The sequence below is a fragment of the Lissotriton helveticus genome, chromosome 5_1, assembly GCF_964261635.1.
Source record: "Lissotriton helveticus chromosome 5_1, aLisHel1.1, whole genome shotgun sequence".
Lineage (NCBI taxonomy): Eukaryota > Metazoa > Chordata > Amphibia > Caudata > Salamandridae > Lissotriton > Lissotriton helveticus.
This window is the reverse complement of record NC_136065.1, coordinates 1,524,637,455-1,524,660,202: the sequence shown is the minus strand read 5'-3', so window position 1 is coordinate 1,524,660,202 and position 22,748 is coordinate 1,524,637,455. Positions and strand designations below refer to the sequence as shown.

At 41.8% G+C, this 22,748-nt stretch overlaps 1 protein-coding gene across 23 annotated transcripts in view; it reads right to left on the bottom strand.

Annotated features, from left to right (window-relative positions):
• LOC144755528 (polymeric immunoglobulin receptor-like) overlaps positions 1-22,748 on the bottom strand; it is a 348,962-nt gene that overhangs the window by 162,142 nt on the left and 164,072 nt on the right. For all 23 annotated transcript variants that reach the window (XM_078644541.1, XM_078644560.1, XM_078644554.1 and 20 more), the window contains one exon: positions 20,305-20,390. In XM_078644541.1, the coding sequence (XP_078500667.1) occupies positions 20,305-20,390 (86 nt within the window). The remainder of the gene's footprint in view (positions 1-20,304; positions 20,391-22,748) is intronic.

The window sequence follows — 22,748 nt, the reverse complement described above, 5'->3', positions numbered from 1 at the left end:
TGAAAGGCATGAAGCCAAACAAATGTACTATTTCATAGAGAAAAGTAGTACATGCTAGTGGTAGTTGTTCTGTCTAGTAGGAGATGCTGTTAAGTGGAGCCGAGTTATCTAGTTGGCAGGAGTTATGTTGTGTATAAAGCATCATTAGCAGTGTAGCTGCAAGATGATTCAATGCCCTGTGTTACACGTTCATTCATTTAAGCTAATAAGATGTCACATATTGGAATCTGTTGAGCCAAATGTTTATTTATAAAGAAAACTAAAAGACCCGCAATTGAAAAAAACTGACCTGGCCAATAGGAGAAAATATGGTATGGGCAACTTGACAACTATGTGCAGAAGAATGGTCTTCAAGATGTGGGGTTTCTATCAATTACCAGGTGTGTAGTCTTATTAAATCTGATTGAGGAGCTGTTTACTGGAGTAGGAGTTCTAGTGGGAATGTTCTAAATAAGAGGGTGAAATTTAGTGCAAGGATGGTCTAACACAATATCGAATTTTAATAATTGTCTTACCAAAATATTATCTACAACCACAATATCAAGAATGGAGAGCATAACTGAAATAGAATCTATTTACTTTTCTTAGCTCACAAATATGCACCTTGAATATATATATATATATATATATATATATATATATATATATATATATATATATATATATATATTCACTGAAAAAACCATAGGTTATAGACCATATATAGTTAGGAATTAGCATTTACAAAACCTTGAAAATTCACTGAAAAAACCATAGGTTATACACCATATATAGTTAGGAATTAGCATTTAAAAAACCTTATTTTACTCACACAAAACCATTGAAATTCCATATATAGTTAGTTGCACTAACTATATATCGCGCACCCGCAATCCACTGCTGATCATGTCACATATTACATCATTCATGACATGGTCAGTGACATCACTGATGACATCACTGATGACATCTCAAATGACATCACTGATGAGATCACTGATGACATCTCATTTGACATCAATGACCACATCACTGATGATATCATTCATGTGACAATACAATGCATCTCCTCATGTTTTAATATAACCTCTGTTTCACCCAGTGTTAAATACAGAGTATAATTTTTGAAACCATTGACACACCAATACTAGTTACTACATACGTACTCACTGATTCCTACGTCTACACACACATTCACTCATTCACCCATACAATCATTCATACATACAATCACTCATCTTTACAACACTATCATATGCACTCATACACCTATACAGACACTTACACTCTGCCACTCATCCATGGAGTTACTCACACACCTAGTCAGTCCTGTAAAGAATCAATCACACTTCCATTTTCTTGTCTATACAGTTAAACATAGAGCACCTTACATTTTCAAACATATACTAACACATACTTACTTTCTTATACAATCATTGATACAAGTACACATTGATCTGCACAGAGTCACACACCTCCCAGCCAGCCACACACACACTCAGTCTCCTATACAAATACTTGGACAATCAATCAATAACCCATATAGTTAATCATATAGCTACTGATCAACACATGCAGCAGTTTACAGAACAACAGACATAATGATGCACAAATTAAGACAGTTTAGTCACTAACCCATGCACTCAGTGAGACACATTTAATCACTCACTCATACATTCAGTCATGCACCTACTAAATCCTTCGTCCAGACACTTATACATCTACTCATTCTTCAATATGTAAAACATATTTAAACTTTACAGAAACACACAGTCACTGGATGATGTCATCAGTGATCTCATCAGTGATGTCATTTGAGATGTCATCAGTGATGTCATCAGTGATGTCACTGACCATGTCATGAATGATGTAATATGTGACATGATCAGCAGTGGATTGCGGGTGCGCGATATATAGTTAGTGCAACTAACTATATATGGAATTTCAATGGTTTTGTGTGAGTAAAATAAGGTTTTTTAAATGCTAATTCCTAACTATATATGGTGTATAACCTATGGTTTTTTCAGTGAATTTTCAAGGTTTTGTAAATGCTAATTCCTAACTATATATGGTCTATAACCTATGGTTTTTTCAGTGAATTTCAATGGTTTTTTAATAGCAAATATCATAAGCTGTCGAATGTCAAGTACGTGGTAAGTAAAAACATTTTCGTGTTTATGCACACTGATCTGCTTTGAATGCTGCCCCCCACCCCTAATTTCTATTAGGAGTACTCTCTCTTTGCAGATAGTGAACGGTAGTTAACGCAGCCCTTTGCCCCCTTTGTAATCCGTCGTGCCTGCTTCTCTCTCCATTTGATTGATTGTTCTCTTTGGTTCATTCTCTATTTACAAACAAGCACAGAGTCGCAATACTCTGTTTAGTCTTTGCAGATAGCGAAAAATCGTGTAAAAAAACAAAAGGAATCGAGCAAAATCAGTAGGCCACTAATGGGATCTCTTTTTGACCTCGCTAAAATAGAAACATTAGGAACAACCTGTTGAAAATAGCAATGCGTATGTATATAAGCGGCGTTCATTTGTGTTCACAGTACCCCTTGTTGATTGTTTCAATCGAGCATTGAATTGTTCGAAGTTAATTCTCTTAAGGATCTTCTCTACCTGCAAACGAGGAAGAATAGGAATATTCTCTCTCCCTTTGCAGATAGTGAAGGGTAGGTAACGCAAGCCTTTAACACGTCGTACCTATTTCATTCCTCATTGATTGATTGATTGTCCGAACATTGACTGTTTGGGAATTAGTTCTTTTTGGAGGTATTCCCTGTTTGCAAATAAACGTAGGAAAATCTTTGCAAGTAGTGAAAGGGTACGTAATGCGGACCGTTCTCCCCCGTTGTAATCTGTCATGCCTATCTACTCCCCACTGATTGATGCACCTTTTTCACCCGGACCATTTACTAGAGATACGTCATCTGGCCCGACCAGAGAGCACCCCTAGTGAAAAGGACATATGCAATAATAACGAAGTGATCACTGTATCCTGTTAACAGAAACTTTACCATGAAACAACCTGGAAAGAAAAAAATAGGAAAACGAAAATCAGAAGGCCACTGATGAACATGAACTTTTATTAAACAACGAACAAAGAAACGATAACATAACATAATGATAAAACCTATTAATGTCCTAGAAACAAGAAAACGTTAAAATATGCCAGTGGTGAGAGACCAGAAAAACAGTAAGAGAAACCAAATCACCCCTCGCTGTCCCACCGCCTGCCACGCCCAAAAAATCGATAGACTAGGGAAAATGCAAGTCAGTAGAACATCCACCCCCACTCTGGAAACTTCCAAGGTGGGGCAGGGTTCCGGCTACGCCCAGCCGGGAGCAGCCCATATAAGGCAGGTCCTGCTGCCACGCCTCGGCCAGGAGATCCTAACGTAGGGTGTAGCCGGAGGAGAGGCCGAGGCCAGCGGGACCCGGCCAGGGGATTGCCTTTACAACGCTGAACAGTTGCAGGGGGGGGGAATGTCTCCTCGACCCTCCCCTCTCTCTCCCAGTCCGGCCGCGGTGGCCCTTGAGAGTTGCAGGTAGTCCCGCCACATGCTCTTCCGGTCCGACCACCAACGGTCGGGGGGCCGAGGCCGCGGGATCCGGCTGCAGCCGATAAACCAAGAAACCCGTTCATGGGGCCAGAGCCAGGGGCGTCCGGCCGACATCCACCGGAAGCCCGGCCCGAAGACGGACGGGACACTTCTTTCTTTTATAATGGCTGCGACAACACTGGGGGGGGATGTCTTGCACATGCCTCCGACCCCCCCGCCCCCTCGTCCTCATCGCCTGGTCCGGCCATAACAAATCTCAAGCGAGACGCCGTGGGGTGCACTGGGAGGGAGAGACGGTGCGAACAGGCCTCTCTCGCCTCCCCAGGTGGAGGCTTCCCAGCTGCACCCTCAGCGCTCCAGGCGCCCGGAAAAGGGTTCTTCCACTGTGGCCATGCTGCAACGTCTCGCCCGGCAGGGTGGAGCCCGTCCGCTCATGTGACCCCGCGATCGCCGGTAGCTGCCGAACTCTCAAAATGGCGGTCGACCTGGCAAGAGCGGGCCCAGCATAAAGAAATGGCCCGGTCACTGGTTGACTCCACCACCGTAGTCCTCCACGACCTTGAAGATTCTAGAGGAGCCGCGGGAGTCTCCGACCCCCGATGGGGAATGACTGCCATGATCGCCCGTGGAGTGACAAAACTGTATCCGCGGGACGTCGGCGCTCCCATGCTGGCGCCAGCCTCACTTTGAATTACTAGAATCCTGCAGACCTCACTTCCGGTGAAAGCACAGTGTGACCCGGTAGGAAAAATTATTGCACCCCCTCCCCTTTTTGACTGATAGTTCAAACCACCGATCCTTTCCTTTGCCCTTTTAACGGAACTTTGGACTGCCTCCCCCTCTTTTACATTTTCTAGAGAAAACAAAACATTAACCACTACATTAGCATAGCAGTTGACACCAGAACTGTTTTCAAATTGAAAACCAACAACATCTTCAACAGAATCCTTTTTGTTTCTGCTGTGACCCTGCTACAGCACAGGCATTGTCCCCAGCAGTAATTCTGCAATGCCGGTAAGAATAGCTGTGGTGCCTACTGGACTCACTCACCCCCGCGGCGCCCCACGCCGTTTTTTGCTGGGCGGCAACTTACTAGACATCACTTTCGTGCCATCTAGATTTCAGCGCGTTCTGCTGCCTTGGAACTATTCGCACAACAGACCGCTACTGACAAGAATATTTCATTATTGGTGCTGTCAATTTCAATAAATCTATTGGATAATTCAAAAGAAATTGCCACGGTCTCTTCGTTGTTTAAATGTTTTTACTGTTTTTGTTTTCTTGTATATATTTATATGTTATTAAAGTTTTATATTCCTACTACTTTGTTGGAGTGCTATATATTTTTAATGTGACACATAATTGTAAAAACTTTGATGTACAAAGAGTCATTCCTGGAATCTTCCGCTTCAGGCTCGGTCCCCTCCCCAACCACAATACAGGATGGTTTTCAGATAGTAGGAACACGTGTGGTGTGACGGATCTCATCGGGTGTGGGCCTTGATCTACTATAACTCCTTTGAAGAGGGGTGATTCTTTACAGCTGGGGCCATAAACTACATCTGCAGGGCTAGCAGATAGCCTGGACAATCGGACACAGAGAAAGAGGAGTGTCAGAGGGTGCGGTAGTGAATAGGGCGAAAGGGAGGTGTCGGGCGGGCACAGAGTGTGATTCTCAGGGAAGAGCAGCGCAGATGGGGGGAGGTTTATTGCCCATGCATAAGACAGAGAGCGGTGGTGACCAGTGCCTAGGGAAGATGCTTGCGTGGGTGAGGAGCCATGCTACGAATCGACAGCGTGCAGAGAGTGGGTCTGGTCAAGACATCTAAAATGGCTGCCGTGCACGACAAAAGTGTGGCATTTCAAAAAAGGCAAGATGGCGCAGACAATGTTTTTCAACACTTCCTCATTTCCTTCGAATCGAACGTTAACAGACGTTGGGGCATATTACCAAAGTTAAGCGATATTTATCGCTAACGATGCTTACCAACCAATTTTTTACCACTAAGCATCGTCAGAAATTATCGAAGATAAACCTTGCTATTATCAAGGTTTATCGCAAATGCGATAATAAACGTCCGCAATGCATGAATATCGCTAAAAACTCAGCGATATTCATGCATTACCGAGCTAATGCTCTTAGCCATGTTATCCACCTCCCATTGGATAACATGGCTAAGAACTGCTCAGGGCAGGTGTTACTTTTTGGAGATATTCGCGCTTAGCGCGAATATCTCCAAAAGTTGGTAATAGGAGATAGATATCTTGCATGTTGTAATGCAAGTTATTGTGGTATATGGAACTCATACCATAATCTCTCAGGAAAGCAGAAACTGATCCTTTTGGGACCGCCTAAAAAGGCCTAGGGGGTGAGGAGTACTCTACTTTGCCCCCTTTTCACGTTCCCAACTATTTTATTTTACTCTCTTCTGTAATTACACAAAATAGCAGCGATAAGATGCATCGGAGACACACAGTGAGAGAAAGGAGGCCGGAGATGAAGAAGAGATGTCAAATACACATTGGAGATAATATAGTGGCAGAAGGGAAGTAAATATGAGTAAACTTACCATGTAACATAAAAATGTTGCACTCTATACTATAAGTCTCATTTTATACTACAATCACTTCGCTACAACCTCATAAATTAAAAATAAAAATGAATAATGTCTCAAACAATTTTTGATTTCTAAATATAAATTTATTCTTCAGAATTTTCTAAATTTGAAAGAACTAGTAACATGTCCTCATCAGCAATGTCCTCATTAAAAGTCTCCAATGATGATTCTTGTAACTCTATGGTCTCCAAACACTCGATAAATTCGCCATCAAGAGATTGATCAAAAAAATCATTCAAGTCATCTCCTCCTTGTGACAATATTTCATTATTGGTGCTGTCAATTTCAATCAATGTAGTGGAATCATTCAAGTCATCTCCTCGTGACAATATTTCATTATTGGTGCTCTCAATTTCAATCAATGTAGTGGAATCATTCAAGTCTTCTCCTCCTTGTGACAATATTTCATTATTGGTGCTGTCCATTTCAATCAATCTAATGGAATCATACAAGTCATCTCCTCCTTGTGACAATATTTCATTATTGGTGCTCTCAATTTCAATCAATGTAGTGGAATCATTCAAGTCATCTCCTTGTGACAATATTTCATTCTTGGTGCTGTCCATTTCAATCAATCTAATGGAATAATACAAGTCATGTCCTCCTTGTGACAATATTTCATTATTGGTGCTCTCAATTTCAATCAATGTAGTGGAGAATTCAAAAGAAATTGCCACGGTCTCTTCATTGTGAGCCATTTATTTTGAAATTGCTTGCTGTAAATTGCAGAAAAAAATAATCACTTTCATTTATCGTTTTTAGTAATACATAATATAAAACTAACTTTATCAAGTATTTAGTATAACAGAAGGACTGCAAATAAATAACAGAAAACATTTTTCAAATTATCTTCAAGTGTACAACATAGTTCCCCTTACAAATTAACAACTCACCTTTTTAAAAGTAGCAGAAGTGTTAGTACTGTGTAAATCAAACACCAGAAATTCACCACCAAAAATTCCTCACAAATGTACCTCAGACAGTAGTATCACAAAATGGCTGTGGTTTCCTCTCATTTGACATATATACATAACCAATTAACTTTCATCACACACAAATACAAAACCAAAGTAACATTTTAATTGGTTCTAAATTTCAACACTTTCAAATGTGTTTTCCCCATGCAATTTTCCATAGGACATTTACATACGTCTACAGCCTGAATGGCTGAACGGAATTACACCAAACTTGGCAAAATGGTACATCAAACCTAAGAGGTCAGGAAGGATCTACTATGCCCCCTTATGGTCATTTCCCCCTTCGCTTTGGCCTCCTCTTGTCTCTCAATCCTACCGAGAGACAAGATGGCGGCCGCTACGGACTGTTTGGAATGTTGACAGACGCCGGAGAACCAATCAGCTTCGCAAAGCTCCGTAACGCGAAAAGTACGCGAAGCGGATCGCTGTTACAGATATATATCTTTTTTTGAACGTTAATTTCTCAAAATCCACTGGAGCACATATATTGAGACCTAGCAAAGGCACATCGGGCTACCAGTCCCTAATATTTTGCCAAGTTTCGTGCAAATCCATTCAGCCGTTCGATTATTATTATTTTTTTTTTTTTTTGCCCCGCGGGGCACTTTTGATAAATATCGCTTAACTTTGGTAATATGCACCAACGTCTGTTAACGTTCGATTCGAAGGAAATGAGGAAGTGTTGAAAAACATTGTCTGCGCCATCTTGCCTTTTTTGAAATGCCACACTTTTGTCGTGCACGGCAGCCATTTTAGATGCCTTGACCAGACCCACTCTCTGCACGCTGTCGATTCGTAGCATGGCTCCCCACCCTCGCAAGCATCTTCCCCAGGCACTGGTCACCCCCGCTCTCTGTCTTATGCATCGGCAATAAACCTCCCCCCATCTGCGCTGCTCTTCCCTGAAAATCACACTCTGTGCCCGCCCGACACCTCCCTTTCGCCCTATTCACTACCGCACCCTCTGACACTCCTCTTCCTCTGTGTCCGATTGTCCAGGCTATCACCTAGCCCTGCAGATGTAGTTTATGGCCCCAGCTGTAAAGAATCACCCCTCTTCAAAGGAGTTATAGTAGATCAAGGCCCACACCCGATGAGATCCGTCACACCACACGTGTTCCTACTATCTGAAAACCATCCTGTATTGTGATTGGGGAGGGGACCGAGCCTGAAGCGGAAGATTCCAGGAATGACTCTTTGTACATCAAAGTTTTTACAATTATGTGTCACATTAAAAATATATAGCACTCCAACAAAGTAGTAGGAATATAAAACTTTAATAACATATAAATATATACAACAAAACAAAAACAGTAAAAACATTTAAACAACGAAGAGACCGTGGCAATTTCTTTTGAATTCCTGATGAGGACATGTTACTAGTTCTTTCAAATTATGAAAATTCAGAAGATGTTGCCTGGGGGTGGGTCGTCAGTAGCAGTCTGTTGTGCGAATAGTTCCAAGGCAGCAGAACGCGCTGAAATCTAGATGGCACGAAAGTGATGTCTAGTAAGTTGCCGCCCAGCAAATAACGGCGTGGGGCGCCGCGGGGGTGAGTGAGTCCAGTAGGCACCACAGCTATTCTTATCGGCATTGCAGAATTACTGCTGGGGACAATGCCTGTGCTGTAGCAGGGTCACAGCAGAAACAAAAAGGATTCTGTTGAAGATGTTGTTGGTTTTCAATTTGAAAACAGTTCTGGTGTCAACTGCTATGCTAATGTAGTGGTTAATGTTTTGTTTTCTCTAGAAAATGTAAAAGAGGGGGAGGCAGTCCAAAGTTCCGTTAAAAGGGCAAAGGAAAGGATCGGTGGTTTGAACTATCAGTCAAAAAGGGGAGGGGGTGCAACAATTTTTCCTACCGGGTCACACTGTGCTTTCACCGGAACTGAGGTCTGCAGGATTCTAGTAATTCAAAGTGAGGCTGGCGCCAGCATGGGAGCGCCGACGTCCCGCGGATACAGTTTCGTCACTCCACGGGCCATCATGGCAGTCATTCCCCATCGGGGGTCGGAGACTCCCACGGCTCCTCTAGAATCTTCAAGGTCGTGGAGGACTACGGTGGTGGAGTCAACCAGTGACCGGGCCATTTCTTTATGCTGGGCCCGCTCTTGCCAGGTCGACCGCCATTTTGAGAGTTCGGTAGCTACTGGCGATCGCGGGGTCAAATGAGCGGACGGGCTCCACCCTGCCGGGCGAGACGTTGCAGCATGGCCACAGTGGAAGAACCCTTTTCCGGGCGCCTGGAGCGCTGAGGGTGCAGCTGGGAAGCCTCCACCTGGGGAGGCGGGAGAGGCCTGTTCGCACCGTCTCTCCCTCCCAGTGCACCCCACGGCGTCTCGCTTGAGATTTGTTATGGCCGGACCAGGCGATGAGGACGAGGGGGGGGGGGGTCGGAGGCATGTGCAAGACATCCCCCCCCAGTGTTGTCGCAGCCATTATTCAAGAAAGAAGAAGTGTCCCGTCCGTCTTCGGGCCGGGCTTCCGGTAGATGTCGGCCGGACGCCCCTGGCTCTGGCCCCATGAACGGGTTTCTTGGTTTATCGGCTGCAGCCGGATCCCGTCGGCCTCGGCCCCCCGACCGTTGGTGGCCGTACCGGAAGAGCATGTGGCGGGACTACCTGCAACTCTCAAGGGCCACCGCGGCCGGACTGGGAGAGAGAGGGGAGGGTCGAGGAGACATTCCCCCCCCCTGCAACTGTTCAGCGTTGTAAAGGCAATCCCCTGGCCGGGTCCCGCTGGCCTCGGCCTCTCCTCCGGCTACACCCTACGTTAGGATCTCCTGGCCGAGGCGTGGCAGCAGGACCCGCCTTATATGGGCTGCTCCCGGCTGGGCGTAGCCGCAACCCTGCCCCACCTTGGAAGTTTCCAGAGTGGGGGCGGATGTTCTACTGACTTGCATTTTCCCTAGTCTATCGATTTTTTTGGCGTGGCAGGCGGTGGGACAGCGAGGGGTGATTTGGTTTCTCTTACTGTTTTTCTGGTCTCTCACCACTGGCATATTTTAACATTTTCTTGTTTCTAGGACATTAATAGGTTTTATCATTACGTTATGTTATCGTTTCTTTGTTCGTTGTTTAATAAAAGTTCATGTTCATCAGTGGCCTACTGATTTTCGTTTTCCTATTCTTTTCTTTCCAGGTTGTTTCATGCTAAAGTTTCTGTTAACAGGATACAGTGATCACTTCGCTATTATTGCATATGTCCTTTTCACTAGGGGTGCTCTCTGGTCGGGCCAGATGACGTATCTCTAGTAAATGGTCCGGGTGAAACAGGTGCATCAATCAGTGGGGAGTAGATAGGCATGACAGATTACAACGGGGGAGAAAGGTCCGCATTACGTACCCTTTCACTATTTGCAAAGATTTTCCTACGTATATTTGCAAACAGGGAATACCTCCAAAAAGGAACCAATTCCCAAACAGTCAATGTTTGGGGAAACAATCAATTAATGAGGAACGAAATAGGCACGACGTGTTAAAGGTTTGCGTTACCTACCCTTCACTATCTGCAAAGGGAGAGAGAATATTCCTATTCTTCCTCGTTTGCAGGCAGAGAAGATTCTTAAGAGAATCAACTTCGAACAATTCAATGCTCGATTCAAACAATCAACAAGGGGTACTGTGAACACAAATGAACGCCGCTTATGTACATACACATTGGTATTATCAACAGGTTGTTCCTAATGTTTCTATTTTAGGGAGGTCAAAAAGAGATCCCATTAGTGGCCTACTGATTTTGCTCGATTCCTTTTGTTTTTTTACACGATTTTTCGCTATCTGCAAAGACTAAACAGAGTATTGCGACACTGTGCTTGTTTGTAAATAGAGAATGAACCAAAGAGAACAATCAATCAAATGGAGAGAGAAGCAGGCACGACGGATTACAACGGGGGCAACGGGGGCAAAGGCCTGCGTTAACTACCCTTCACTATCTGCAAAGAGAGAGTACTCCTAATAGAAATGAGGGGTGGGGGGCAGCATTCAAAGCAGATCAGTGTGCATAAACACGAAAATGTTTTTACTTACCACGTACTTGACATTCGACAGCTTATGATATTTGCTATTAAAAAACCATTGAAATTCACTGAAAAAACCATAGGTTATAGACCATATATAGTTAGGAATTAGCATTTAAAAAACCTTATTTTACTCACACAAAACCATTGAAATTCCATATATAGTTAGTTGCACTAACTATATATCGCGCACCCGCAATCCACTGCTGATCATGTCACATATTACATCATTCATGACATGGTCAGTGACATCACTGATGACATCACTGATGACATCTCAAATGACATCACTGATGACATCACTGATGACATCTCATTTGACATCATTCTTGTGCTAATACGATAAACCTCTTCAGACTCTAATATAACCTTAGATACACTCAGTGTATACAGACACTCACACACTGCCACTCATCCATGGAGTTACTCACACACCCAGTCAGTCATGCAAAGAAACAATCTCACCTCCATTTCTTCAACTATACAGTTAAACACACCTTACTTATTGAAACATATACTAACACATATTTACTCTCTTATACAATCCCTGATACAAGTTCACAATGATCGATACAACCACTCACTCATTCAGTGGCTCTCATGCACAGTTATTTATATATGCCAACTCTCACATGTACTCTGTTTAACATATGTACTTACTATGACATGTAGCATTGAGATATCCATTCACTCATCAATACACTCATGCACACAGTCAACTGCCCATGTAGCTGTTTCCACATGCAGTCTTGAACTCATACACCTAGTGAATAAACTGCTCACACATCTATGCATAGAGTCACACACCTTCCAGCCACCCCCACACAAACTCAATCTCCCATAGAAATACTTGGGCAACCAATTAATAACACATATAGCCTCTCGTATAGCTAATGATCAACACATGTAGCAGTTTACATCACAACAGACATAATGATGCACAAATTAAGACAGTTTAGTCACTAACCCATGCCTTCAGTGAGACACATTTAATCACTCACTCATACAGTCAGTCACGCACCTACTAAATCCTTCATCCAGACACTTATACATCCACTCATTCTTCAATATGTAAGACATATTTTAACTTTACAGAAACATACAGTCACTGGATGTTGTCATCAGTGATGTCATCAGTGATGTCATTTGAGATGTCATTAGTGATGTCATCAGTGATGTCACTGACCATGTCATGAATGATGTAATATGTGACATGATCAGCAGTGGATTGCGGGTGCGCGATATATAGTTAGTGCAACTAACTATATATGGAATTTCAATGGTTTTGGTTGAGTAAAATAAGGTTTTTTAAATGCTAATTCCTAACTATATATGGTCTATAACCTATGGTTTTTTCAGTGAATATATATATATGTATATATATATATCTTCGTATATCTTCATGGTAAGCAGATGTGGAATCAGGAATAGAAAATCAATACATATCTATATATATATATACTTATAAGATATTGTGCTGGTCTATTATCTGAAAGCAATATCTTTGCTGAAGATATTTTGTAACTCAGTATTGCAACTTATACTTCCAAGGAGACAAGTTGTGTTACAGAGGAACGAGGTGAAGTCTAATGGCATCAATAGCTTTGCTCTGATGGATTGAAATATGCTGTTGTGGAAGAATAGTTAGGAGGGGATATTTTAGAGGAGGAGTTGTGGTCTAGTGAAAAGGGCTGTACTTTGATTTAAGTGGTGTGGTGTAGAGGAAAAGGTGTTTGCTAGCAGAGAAGGAATTGTTCTTTAAAGACGGTATGTTGTACCTGCAGAGGTGTTGTCTAGTGGAAATGGCATTTCTGGTTTCCTTAAGGTAAAAAAAAGTGCTATAATAGAGGAGATATTGTCTTTCAGAAGAAGTTTAGCCTAACAAATAAGATATTCTAAAATCCTGAGGGTGTGGCCTACTGTAAGCTCTGGAAAGGTTTGTTCAAGTTGAGGTGGAGCGATCTTGTAGAAGTTAAGCAGCCATGGTCTAGTGAAAGGGACGTGATCTCTAAGATAAAGTTTTGGAGGTGTGATCTAGTAGCAGAGAATTCGGCATAGGCCATAAACTGTGATGTAGTTGAGAGGCTATTTAATCCTGATGGAGACATTAGACAGAGGTGGGGCATGGTCTAGTGGATGAGCTTGGTATAGTGGAAATAACAGTGACTTCATTTAAATGTTAGTGGATGGGCAAATCTAGCAATAAAGTGGTACAGGACCGACCAATTTTATGGTGAAGGCACAGTAGCGGAAGAAGGCCCATCCCATTTAAGGGGTTTCTACCATTGCAGATAATATTTTTACTTGGAGGTTGTTTCCATTGGAATGGTGTGAGCTGCCTAAGTTGAATAACGTCTATGCAAACTGTCTGTTGGGCATAGTGGAATTGGTGTCATCAATGTGGGCAAAATTGTAATTTATTTTTGTAAAAGGTCACAAAATAAGGAAAGTTACACTAACGCCCTTATTATGAGTTTGGCAGTCTGTAGAGCATGGTACTCGTGGTCACAGTCTGAATGCCGCAAGCTCAGCAGTCCGACCGCCATATTAAAAGTTGTGCAGATTTCATTTGTTAATGCCCCCTAAACCGAATTTGGAGCTCCTCTCTGCAATCAAGTATACATCCAGAAACATGGAAACAAGCATTCTTACTGGCTATCCTCAAAAAGCCGGATCTTGATCCTGCAGAACGTAAAAACTTTAGACCAATCTCTCTGCTACTGGCAGTAGCAAACATTTTTGAGCAGGTAGTCAGAGTCTACTCTCTGAATTTTTGGAATCTCACTATTGTTTCCAAGACTCCCAATTCAGCTTTAGAGCAGGATATAGTACGAAGACCGCACTCTTGGAAGTTGCGAGGAGTGCACGCATAACCATTGGTCAGGACAACGCAGCTATGCTGGTGCTGCTCGACCTATCCACAGCTTTCGATACTGTGGCCCATCCGATTCTCCTGGAGAGACTTAAGCATTTGGGTGTACGGGGTAAGGTTCTGTCCTGGCTCCGGTCTTTCATAGAGAACTGCACACAACAGGTTTATTTGCGCCCCTTTGTTTCTACTCGGAAGCCTCTTGTTTGCCGAGTCCCTCAGGGCTCGGCTCTGAGCCCTCTACTCTTCACTGTATACCTTACTCCTCTCGCGCTCTTGCTGGAGACTTTCGGAGTGAAAGTGATTTCCTAAGCTGACAACACCCAATTGATTTTCTTATTTAAAGAACATTCAGCAGCTGCTTTTGTCATCTTTAGGCGGTGCTTGAGCAACATCTCGGATTGGATGACTCAAAACTGCCTAAAACTGAACACTGAGAAAACCGAGGTGCTCTTCTGTACCAACTGGTCCCTCCTCCCTCCACGCTGTGGTGGCCAACATAACTGAATCCCCCTCCTGTTCCTGTGGAGGTTGGGAAGGAATTTGGGGTTCAAATTCAATAATGCTCTCTCCTGCAAAGACCAGATCAGTCAGGTTTCCTCCATATGCTTCTAGAAGCTGCGCAACCTGAGGAAATTCCTCCACTTTCTCTCGCTGGACTATAGGCGGATTGTAGTTCATGCCTTGATTGCAACTAACTTGAACTATTCTAACAGCCTCTATTTAGGTCTCCCAGCATATTTGACCCACAGATTACAAATGGTTCAGAAGGATGTGGCTAGATTGATCTGCAGTGTGCCTTTCCTTCATTCCATCTCTCTCCACTTGCGAAATCTTCACTTGTTGCCCATCAGCAGAAGAATTGAATTTAAGGCACTCACCTTGGCATATGGAGACACCATGGGTTGGGCATTATATATCAGAGACACCAACTACAAAACTATCCACACAACAGAGTCCAAACATTTGATTCTGCACTCTATTTATCACTTTCGTAAGGGTGGATAGGCGGCAGAGCTTTTGTGGTCAGAACCGTGAAGCTCTTGAATGCCATGCCTTTACAAAACAGCACCAGAATCAGCTTTAAGGAAAGCATTGAAGATCTGGCTGTTCGACCGCACTAAGCTTGTCGCCTCAGCCAATGCACATTTTCTGCAGCCTTAGTGCCGGGACACCTCGGTTGGAGGTAGCCATGCGCCCAATAAATGTTCCAAATCAATAAATAAATAAAATAAAATACATAAAGATGGCGGGTGGATCGCTGACACCACCAGCACACTGCAGACTGCTGGGTTTGCGTTCTGGGAAAAGTAGCTGCCATAGGGCGGTACAGGGGAGTTTCACCACTGCCCATATTACGAGTTGCCGTTTCCACGAGCTGATCACTGTGATCTGACCGCCAGCTTCAAGTCTACGGAAAAAAAGGATGTGGGTTGCGTACTCTCCCTTTCTTGTTCTTTCATCCAGAGTTTGATGTGGATCCCTTTCTTCAGATCCCCTTTCACAGCAGCATCTTCACCCCAAGGATTACAACCCTTATTGCAGCGATTCACAAGTTCTGTTTGTACCATATACCCATTGTCTGTACTCCCCACTATGGGCTTGCCTCCGGCAAAGGATAGGTGGTATTTTACCACATGTATCATGCTTCTGTGTGCATCCAACAAATATGCAATTGAAATGCTCACACAGGCATCGATACATATAGAAAAGAAATCACCACTACCTCAAAATCTCAGCAGCTACACTGAGGTCACTGCAGTGGACCCATAATATTGGGGTCGGTATACCACTGACGCTGCAGTCTCTTGGCGGCTGCAGTCACCGTGTTCGGGCAACTTAGAACACCAAACTCAGAATAAGGCCCTTAATGTAGTATAATATGCTCACTTGTATCTTGCATGAAAATTCACAGTGACGTTATACCATGCTTTCATAAGGTTCAGTAAAACAGACAGGAAACTCGCTCAGCAGAAAATGCTTCTTGGCTGCAGTTTTACAGTTCCCACATATTCCCATGAGACCATTTCTTTCCAAAGACATCTCTCATAGAAGAAAATCATTTAAAAGTATCTTGTAGTGAAATCTCACAGCATCCACACAATGCAGCATTCATAAATGACACACAGTTTCATCCATCTAGAAAGAAAATTGGCCATGCCCAGTGGGTAATTGAAGTATGCGCCCTAGCAAATGCGTTTCTCCTTTTAGCAATTTGCAGTAAAAAATTGCAATTGCCGCACAAAAAGAGGATGAGGGAAACATACTAGCACAACAGAGAGATTTTCTTGACACAGAGCGATGGTTTAAAAGGGGAATTGGAACAAAAGATATCACTGACATAATATAATTTTACCTCCTTGGTCTGTTAATCTACCACCCTCCAAGGCCCTTATAAAGCATTTAGGGAAGCACTGATTACTACAGTTGCCAACTTGGCAATTAAGACAGCTAATTTCAATGTGGTGTGAGACCTCAACCTTCACCTAAACACATATTGAGATGCTGATATCACCAATCTTTTATAGGTGATCTTGCAGCATCCAGATTATGCTATATGTCCCTAGTGCTACGCATCTAGCTTGGCACCTTCTTGATCCTGTCTTTTCAAACATCTCTGCCCTAAAGATCCAAACCCCTCTTCCTCTGACTTGGTCTGACCATTTTTTTATTTCGAGGTCGATGTGCTCTTAATGGTCCCAAACTACCCACTGATCGTATAATCACTTTTAAGTGCCTTTGGCATAACCTCGACTCCGATAAATTCTGCAATCTCCTTCTCACACAACTACCCCCTAATATGGAGGCAGCTAATAGCATCTTCTCTAATTGGCTCACACATGTTCTTGACATGCATTCCTGCTTTACCAATCCACAATAAAAGAACACAGGCCAACCCTTGGTTGAATGAGACCTTGGACTTAGCAAAATAAAATGTAGGTCTTAGAACGTGCCTGGAGACACACCTATGAGCCTGCTTCTAAAACACAATACAGAGTGACCATCAAAGAGTATCGTAAATTGATTCAGAAGTCAAGGGCCGAACATTTTGCTAACAAAAGAAAAAATTGTAGCAACCATGTGAAAACTATTTTTTCTCTACTGAAGGACCTTGTGAAACCCACACTGGTGGCAGAGCCTCTCATTACCTCTAAGACTCAGTGTGAGTATCTGGCTCAGTATTGTACTAAAAAGGTAGAACTTATCTACGCTAACTTTAACTCAGATACCAGGGCATCTAATTTAGAGGCACCTATCAGCCATCCCCATCATTCTTACATTCATTTTCCTTGTTGTCCTTTGAAGAGCTCAAACTCTATTTAACAAAGTAAAATCAGGTGCCCCTGATGATCTCCTCCGGCCTGCCATGTTTCTGAAGTTTTAAGACTGTCTTTCCCCCGCATGCCTGGAATTGATACATTTATCACTGACTTTAGCTTCAGTACCAGCTGTGTGAAAACATGCCAAAGTCATTCCACTATTAAAAAAACCTGCTCTCGATACTTCCAAAGCAGAACATTTTTGGCCCATCTCTCTGCTAACTTTTCCTTCTAAAATCACAGAATCTCACATTAATGCTATTCTAACTACCTTTCTGGTGTCAAAACTTGTTTTGGATTCCTTTCATTATGACTTTAGACCCCTACATAGTACTGAATCTGCACTGTTGGTGGTTAATGACGCCTTGCGCGCTGTGTTAGATGAGGGCAGATCATCGGCTCTGATTCTGCTCGATTGAAGTGCCTGGTTTGATACCGTATTTCATTACATTATGTTGCGACGCCTAAAAATATCAATGTTTACTTATATCGAAAACACAAATTTCGGAAACAAAAATATTCCCACCTTTAAATTAACATATAATATGTCACAAATACTGAATCACACAATAACGACTACAATAATATTCATTAATAGAAAACAATGTAAAGTTATCAGTCATTTTGATTAATGTTATAGTATACCACATCGGATGCAAAGAACATATTCATGAATAAATTCATTGGTGGCAATTGATACCTGCCTGAATGCAGATATATACATATTTCATCCAACAATTTAAATCAATAATGTACAAAGGATCTAAGAACTATTTAGCAGCACTATATAAATGTGCAAAATATCGCAGATGTAAACCATGGACATAGTGCAAATAATTGATCATAAGTTAAAAGTAATTTCTTTCATACTTAAAAACCTAATTAAAAATCAAATTTTCTAAAAAGTATTTGTTCCTAGTGGAATGTGCAAAATATCGCAATGTAAACAAATTGATTTAGTGAAACTTATGCTAATAGTTTAAGTACTGTTACGTTTACATGCTGGAATATGATAATTTAATTCCTATTGGGGAAATATATATATATATATATATATATATATACACATATATTTAGCCACATACACACATACAATTAAATTCAAAACTATCCAACTATATATCAAACATTGTATATATAACCATAACTGACAAAAAACAATCTTAAACTAAACTGACAAATAAAAGCAAGCCATAAACAACCTTAACCAATACAATCAGAGAAACAATTAAATCAACAATGTAAAAGACACACTAATTGTATCAACTAAATATGTCAAAAACAAATAAACGCTGCAAGATGAGGAAACTCTGTCAGATTCTTCAATCAGACCCTTAAAGAAAAAATATCTACATTTGCACATTTAGCTAACCATGTAAGTAAAACTTATATTTAAACTAAAACTTATTTCTAAAATAAATGTATACATGTAAAATAGGCAATAATTAATAAAAACACTGTCCAACTTCTAACTCATTACATGTACTTCCTAGAAAAACCCTACAAGTGCAAAAATAAATAACAAACCAGAAAAAAGATAGAACAAAGAAAGTATAAGTAAATTATTTAAAAATATAAACTTACTCCAATAGCAAATAAAAATAATCCTACCGATCTCAATCTCTACATGCTAACAACAAACAAACATTTAACAGGAAACTGACACTTTTTTCTCTGCAACCCGAAGAGAAGCATATCTTATCAGAAATCAGAGTTTCAGACATAATTTGAGGAATTTCTGATATATAGTATGTGCATCAAGGTGTGCCTCCTAGACGTTTCCTTATGAAAATATAAGGTAAAAGGAAGTTAATTTCGACTACACTATTTTGGCTAAATGTCTGTAGTTTTTCTTATTTAACCTTGACCTGACGAAGAGTAGGCATTTGACCCAGACAAATGTGTCAAAAGTTGTATCTATGTCATTAATCAAATGATTTCACACTTTCATAGTTCTAAGAAACATAGGGCCAGGCCACATCTGCTTCTAATGGCAGATATTACAAGGATTCTGAATAAAACTGGGAGCATGGTGACTTCCACTGTCTATGACTGGAAGATGCTTACCTCTATTCTCCAAGATGAAGTCCAGGCCTATTTAAAAGTCCTTAGATGCTTTATATCACCCCTTGCTTGTACATCTGAATGTGATGTTATAGGGACATATCTAACCAAAAGCGATTTATTTAATGTCTATGGGAATCCATGCTCTCAAGTTACTGATGTTTCCGGTACTTAGGGCTTTATTTCGTGTCTGGCAGTCCATTGACTGCCAGACTCATTGGGACGTAGTGGTGACGGTCTACCGACTGTCCCAATATGACCAAGCCAGTCGGGCTGCCCTGGGAACGCCAAAGAACCACCTACCTGAAATGAGAATACTCCTAATCTGGTGGGCAATATGTACATGGGTTTGTCGGTGTGGCCGGTCTCGCTTCCGCACTGCCAAACTCTTAAGACTCTTAGACTAGAGAAGCCCTGGTGAAGACTGTCTTTTCTAGCTGCGAAGGTGCGTTTTTGAGGAGGTGGTGTGGCCTAGTGGAAATAATTGTATTTTGTTAAAAAAAGCCTTCAAGTTTAATGATTTCTACACCTGAGTTATCTATGTGCCAAAGTGGTACAAGCTTCATTTTAGTAAGGAGCGTTTAGTATTGCAAACACATAACTGTAAGGAAGCATCGGGAACCGCAGGCATATATTGAGAAAATGCAGACATGCCACATGTGTGGGAAGGGTTCACTGAGACTTGTCCCTTAGCAATACCAGCCATGGTCATGCTTGGCTCACACATGTTACCAAGGCGTCTGCCCCCATAATTTTAAAACTTTCATCCATACAATTACAGAGAAAAAGTATTTCAGTGCCTTTCAACTGTGCACCTAAAAAATGGGGAGCGCAAAGCCTGTCATGTGCATCTTTTCCCTCATCTAGTCCAGACTGCTAGCTGTTTTTGACTCACCTGCTCCACAGATCACAGTAAACAGTGTCAGAGCACACAGAGCAGACATGGTGTCAGCGAGTTGCATCCAGCTTATTCCGACGTATCTGCAAAAGAAGACACACATAAAAGGTCAACCTTGCTGCAGCGTGCCTGCCCGATATCTCTACAGCTATGAAGGGTATTCTGTAACTTTGTTAAAAGCACATCTACCAGTCATCAATTGACAATAGATGTGTTGTTGTTACTGTGCTTCCTAAATACCTGAATCATAAACATACAGTACTGTTATTTATTTCACTGTGTGCTTTTATAAGGTCTCAGCTACAAACAGCTTTGGCTTCGCTTGTAAGATCTATTGTCTTCAATACATTCCATATACCTAGAATGGGCTTTGCATCAACCATTTGCATATGAATAACTTCCTTTGTTGTTTATCCCCAGCGCCTTGAGGCCCTAACAGGTGAGTAGGACGCTTCACAATTCCCTGATTGATTGACTGATTTATATCACTTATGTGTTCCTGAATTGAGGGGTTTCCTTTTAATTATTATGCTTGTCCAATCCTGGGAGCATTTTGGTCTCACAGTGCAGTGAGGACCTGTTCTAAATGGAACAAGCACCTGTATTCTAATGGTAATCCCCAAGCCTCCACACTACATACACTTATGCATGGATATGCTTGGATTAAGCTTGGGAGCCCTGCTCACTGTTGGGAAAAATGGGGGAGAGTTTTGAATGCGAGTGATTCTGTAGGTGACCTAATAATGACGAACTGTGCAACATATTGCTATGTGTGAATTCCGCTAAAGGATACCACATAATCCAGTCTTCTTGATGGCCAGAAATAAAACAGCATAGTTACTGTTTTTGTGTGTGATTAAAATTTTGGTCTGACTAACAGTCTGAAAGTGGGTCCTTATTGACTTGAAATTAACTATTCTTAGCTGTTGTAACAGGGTATTCCAAAAACAGAGATTGAGGTAATATATCTGTTATAATAATCTCAGGATATCCATGTAATCTATCTTCTTCAGAAAACCTTTTGTTAGTTCTGTGGCTGTGGGTCTAAATGTGCTAAGTTTGAATAAAAAATAATCAATAACAACCGATTAAATGGTCCAGCGTTGAGAGTCTGGAAGTACAGCGATAAAGTTCATTGGTATTCTGGTCTCAGGCTGTGTGTGGCAGGTAATGGCTCTAAAATCCTCAGAGTCACTTTAAGTATTTTGGAGTTCTTGGTAAAGACGTAATTTTCGGGCCCCAGTCCGGTACAGCTTTGCTTTTTATTACACATTTTCTGCTAATTCAAGATCAATGATGCCAAACAATTTTGAATAATACATTAAATGTTGAGATGGAGAAATTTACAGACTTGAGATGGAGAGAAATTTCGCTTTCACAGTGGTCTTCTTGAAAGGTGCAATTGCCCATTTAGCCAATTCCTTAAAACATCTCTGAACACCCTGACTGTCTTTGATGGGTTTCCTTGTTCTGTGCACAAATGATAGCACTGTCTATATATTTGTGCACACAGTCTCTTTGTTCAAGCCTTCCAAACAAACACATTGTTCTTAATACAAAAACACAGGTTACGTCAGTATTTTTACCCTGCTCAATCATGCAAAATGCTCTGAGACATTAACCCACTGGCTACCAATTCAAAGCACCATTACGGAAAGAATATTTTGAAATAAAGATTTAGTAAAAACAAGTACATGTATATGCAGATTATTTTATTACTCGATCTAAATAAATAGTGTGTTGTTTCCCCTGTTGGTTTCATGTCTTCCCAATTACTATTTGATTTCTGAAGTCCTTTGAAACCATATTTCTCTGTGCCAGTACATGAAGAATACAAAGCGCAAGGAAGCAGAGGGTCAGACCTATTTGCATATGGCCATGTCTGAACTGGGGTGGTGGAGTGAGCTAAAGAATGGTGATGGATTAAACCCAGATCAGTTGACTGGGGGGTGAGTGTTTGATTTGCTCAAACGCTACGTGCATCATCCCCTTTGGTATCACTTTGTTCGCCCTAAGTTGGCAGGGTATGCCCAGAGGTGGGTCCCTTGCTCACTCTACCACTTGATTCAAGATAGCCTGGCTAATGAGGATTATGAAGCCGAAACCGGTCCCAGGATGCTTGTTTCCGGTCCAGGGAAGACATGGCTTGGCAGTTCGGGCTGGACTGTTCCCATGAGGCACAGGGTCAGACTGATTTGCATATGGCCATGTCTGAACTGGGATGGTGGAGTGAGCGAAAGAATGGTGATGGATTAAACCCAGACCAGTTGACTGGGGGTGAGTGTTTGATTTTCTCAAACGCTCCGTCCTTTATACCCTTAGGCACACTTTGTTCACCCTAAGTTGGCAGGGTATGCCTAGGCGCGGGTCCCTTGCTCACTCTACTACTGGATTCAAGATAGCCTGGCTGATGAGCATTAAAAATCCAAAACCGGTCCCAG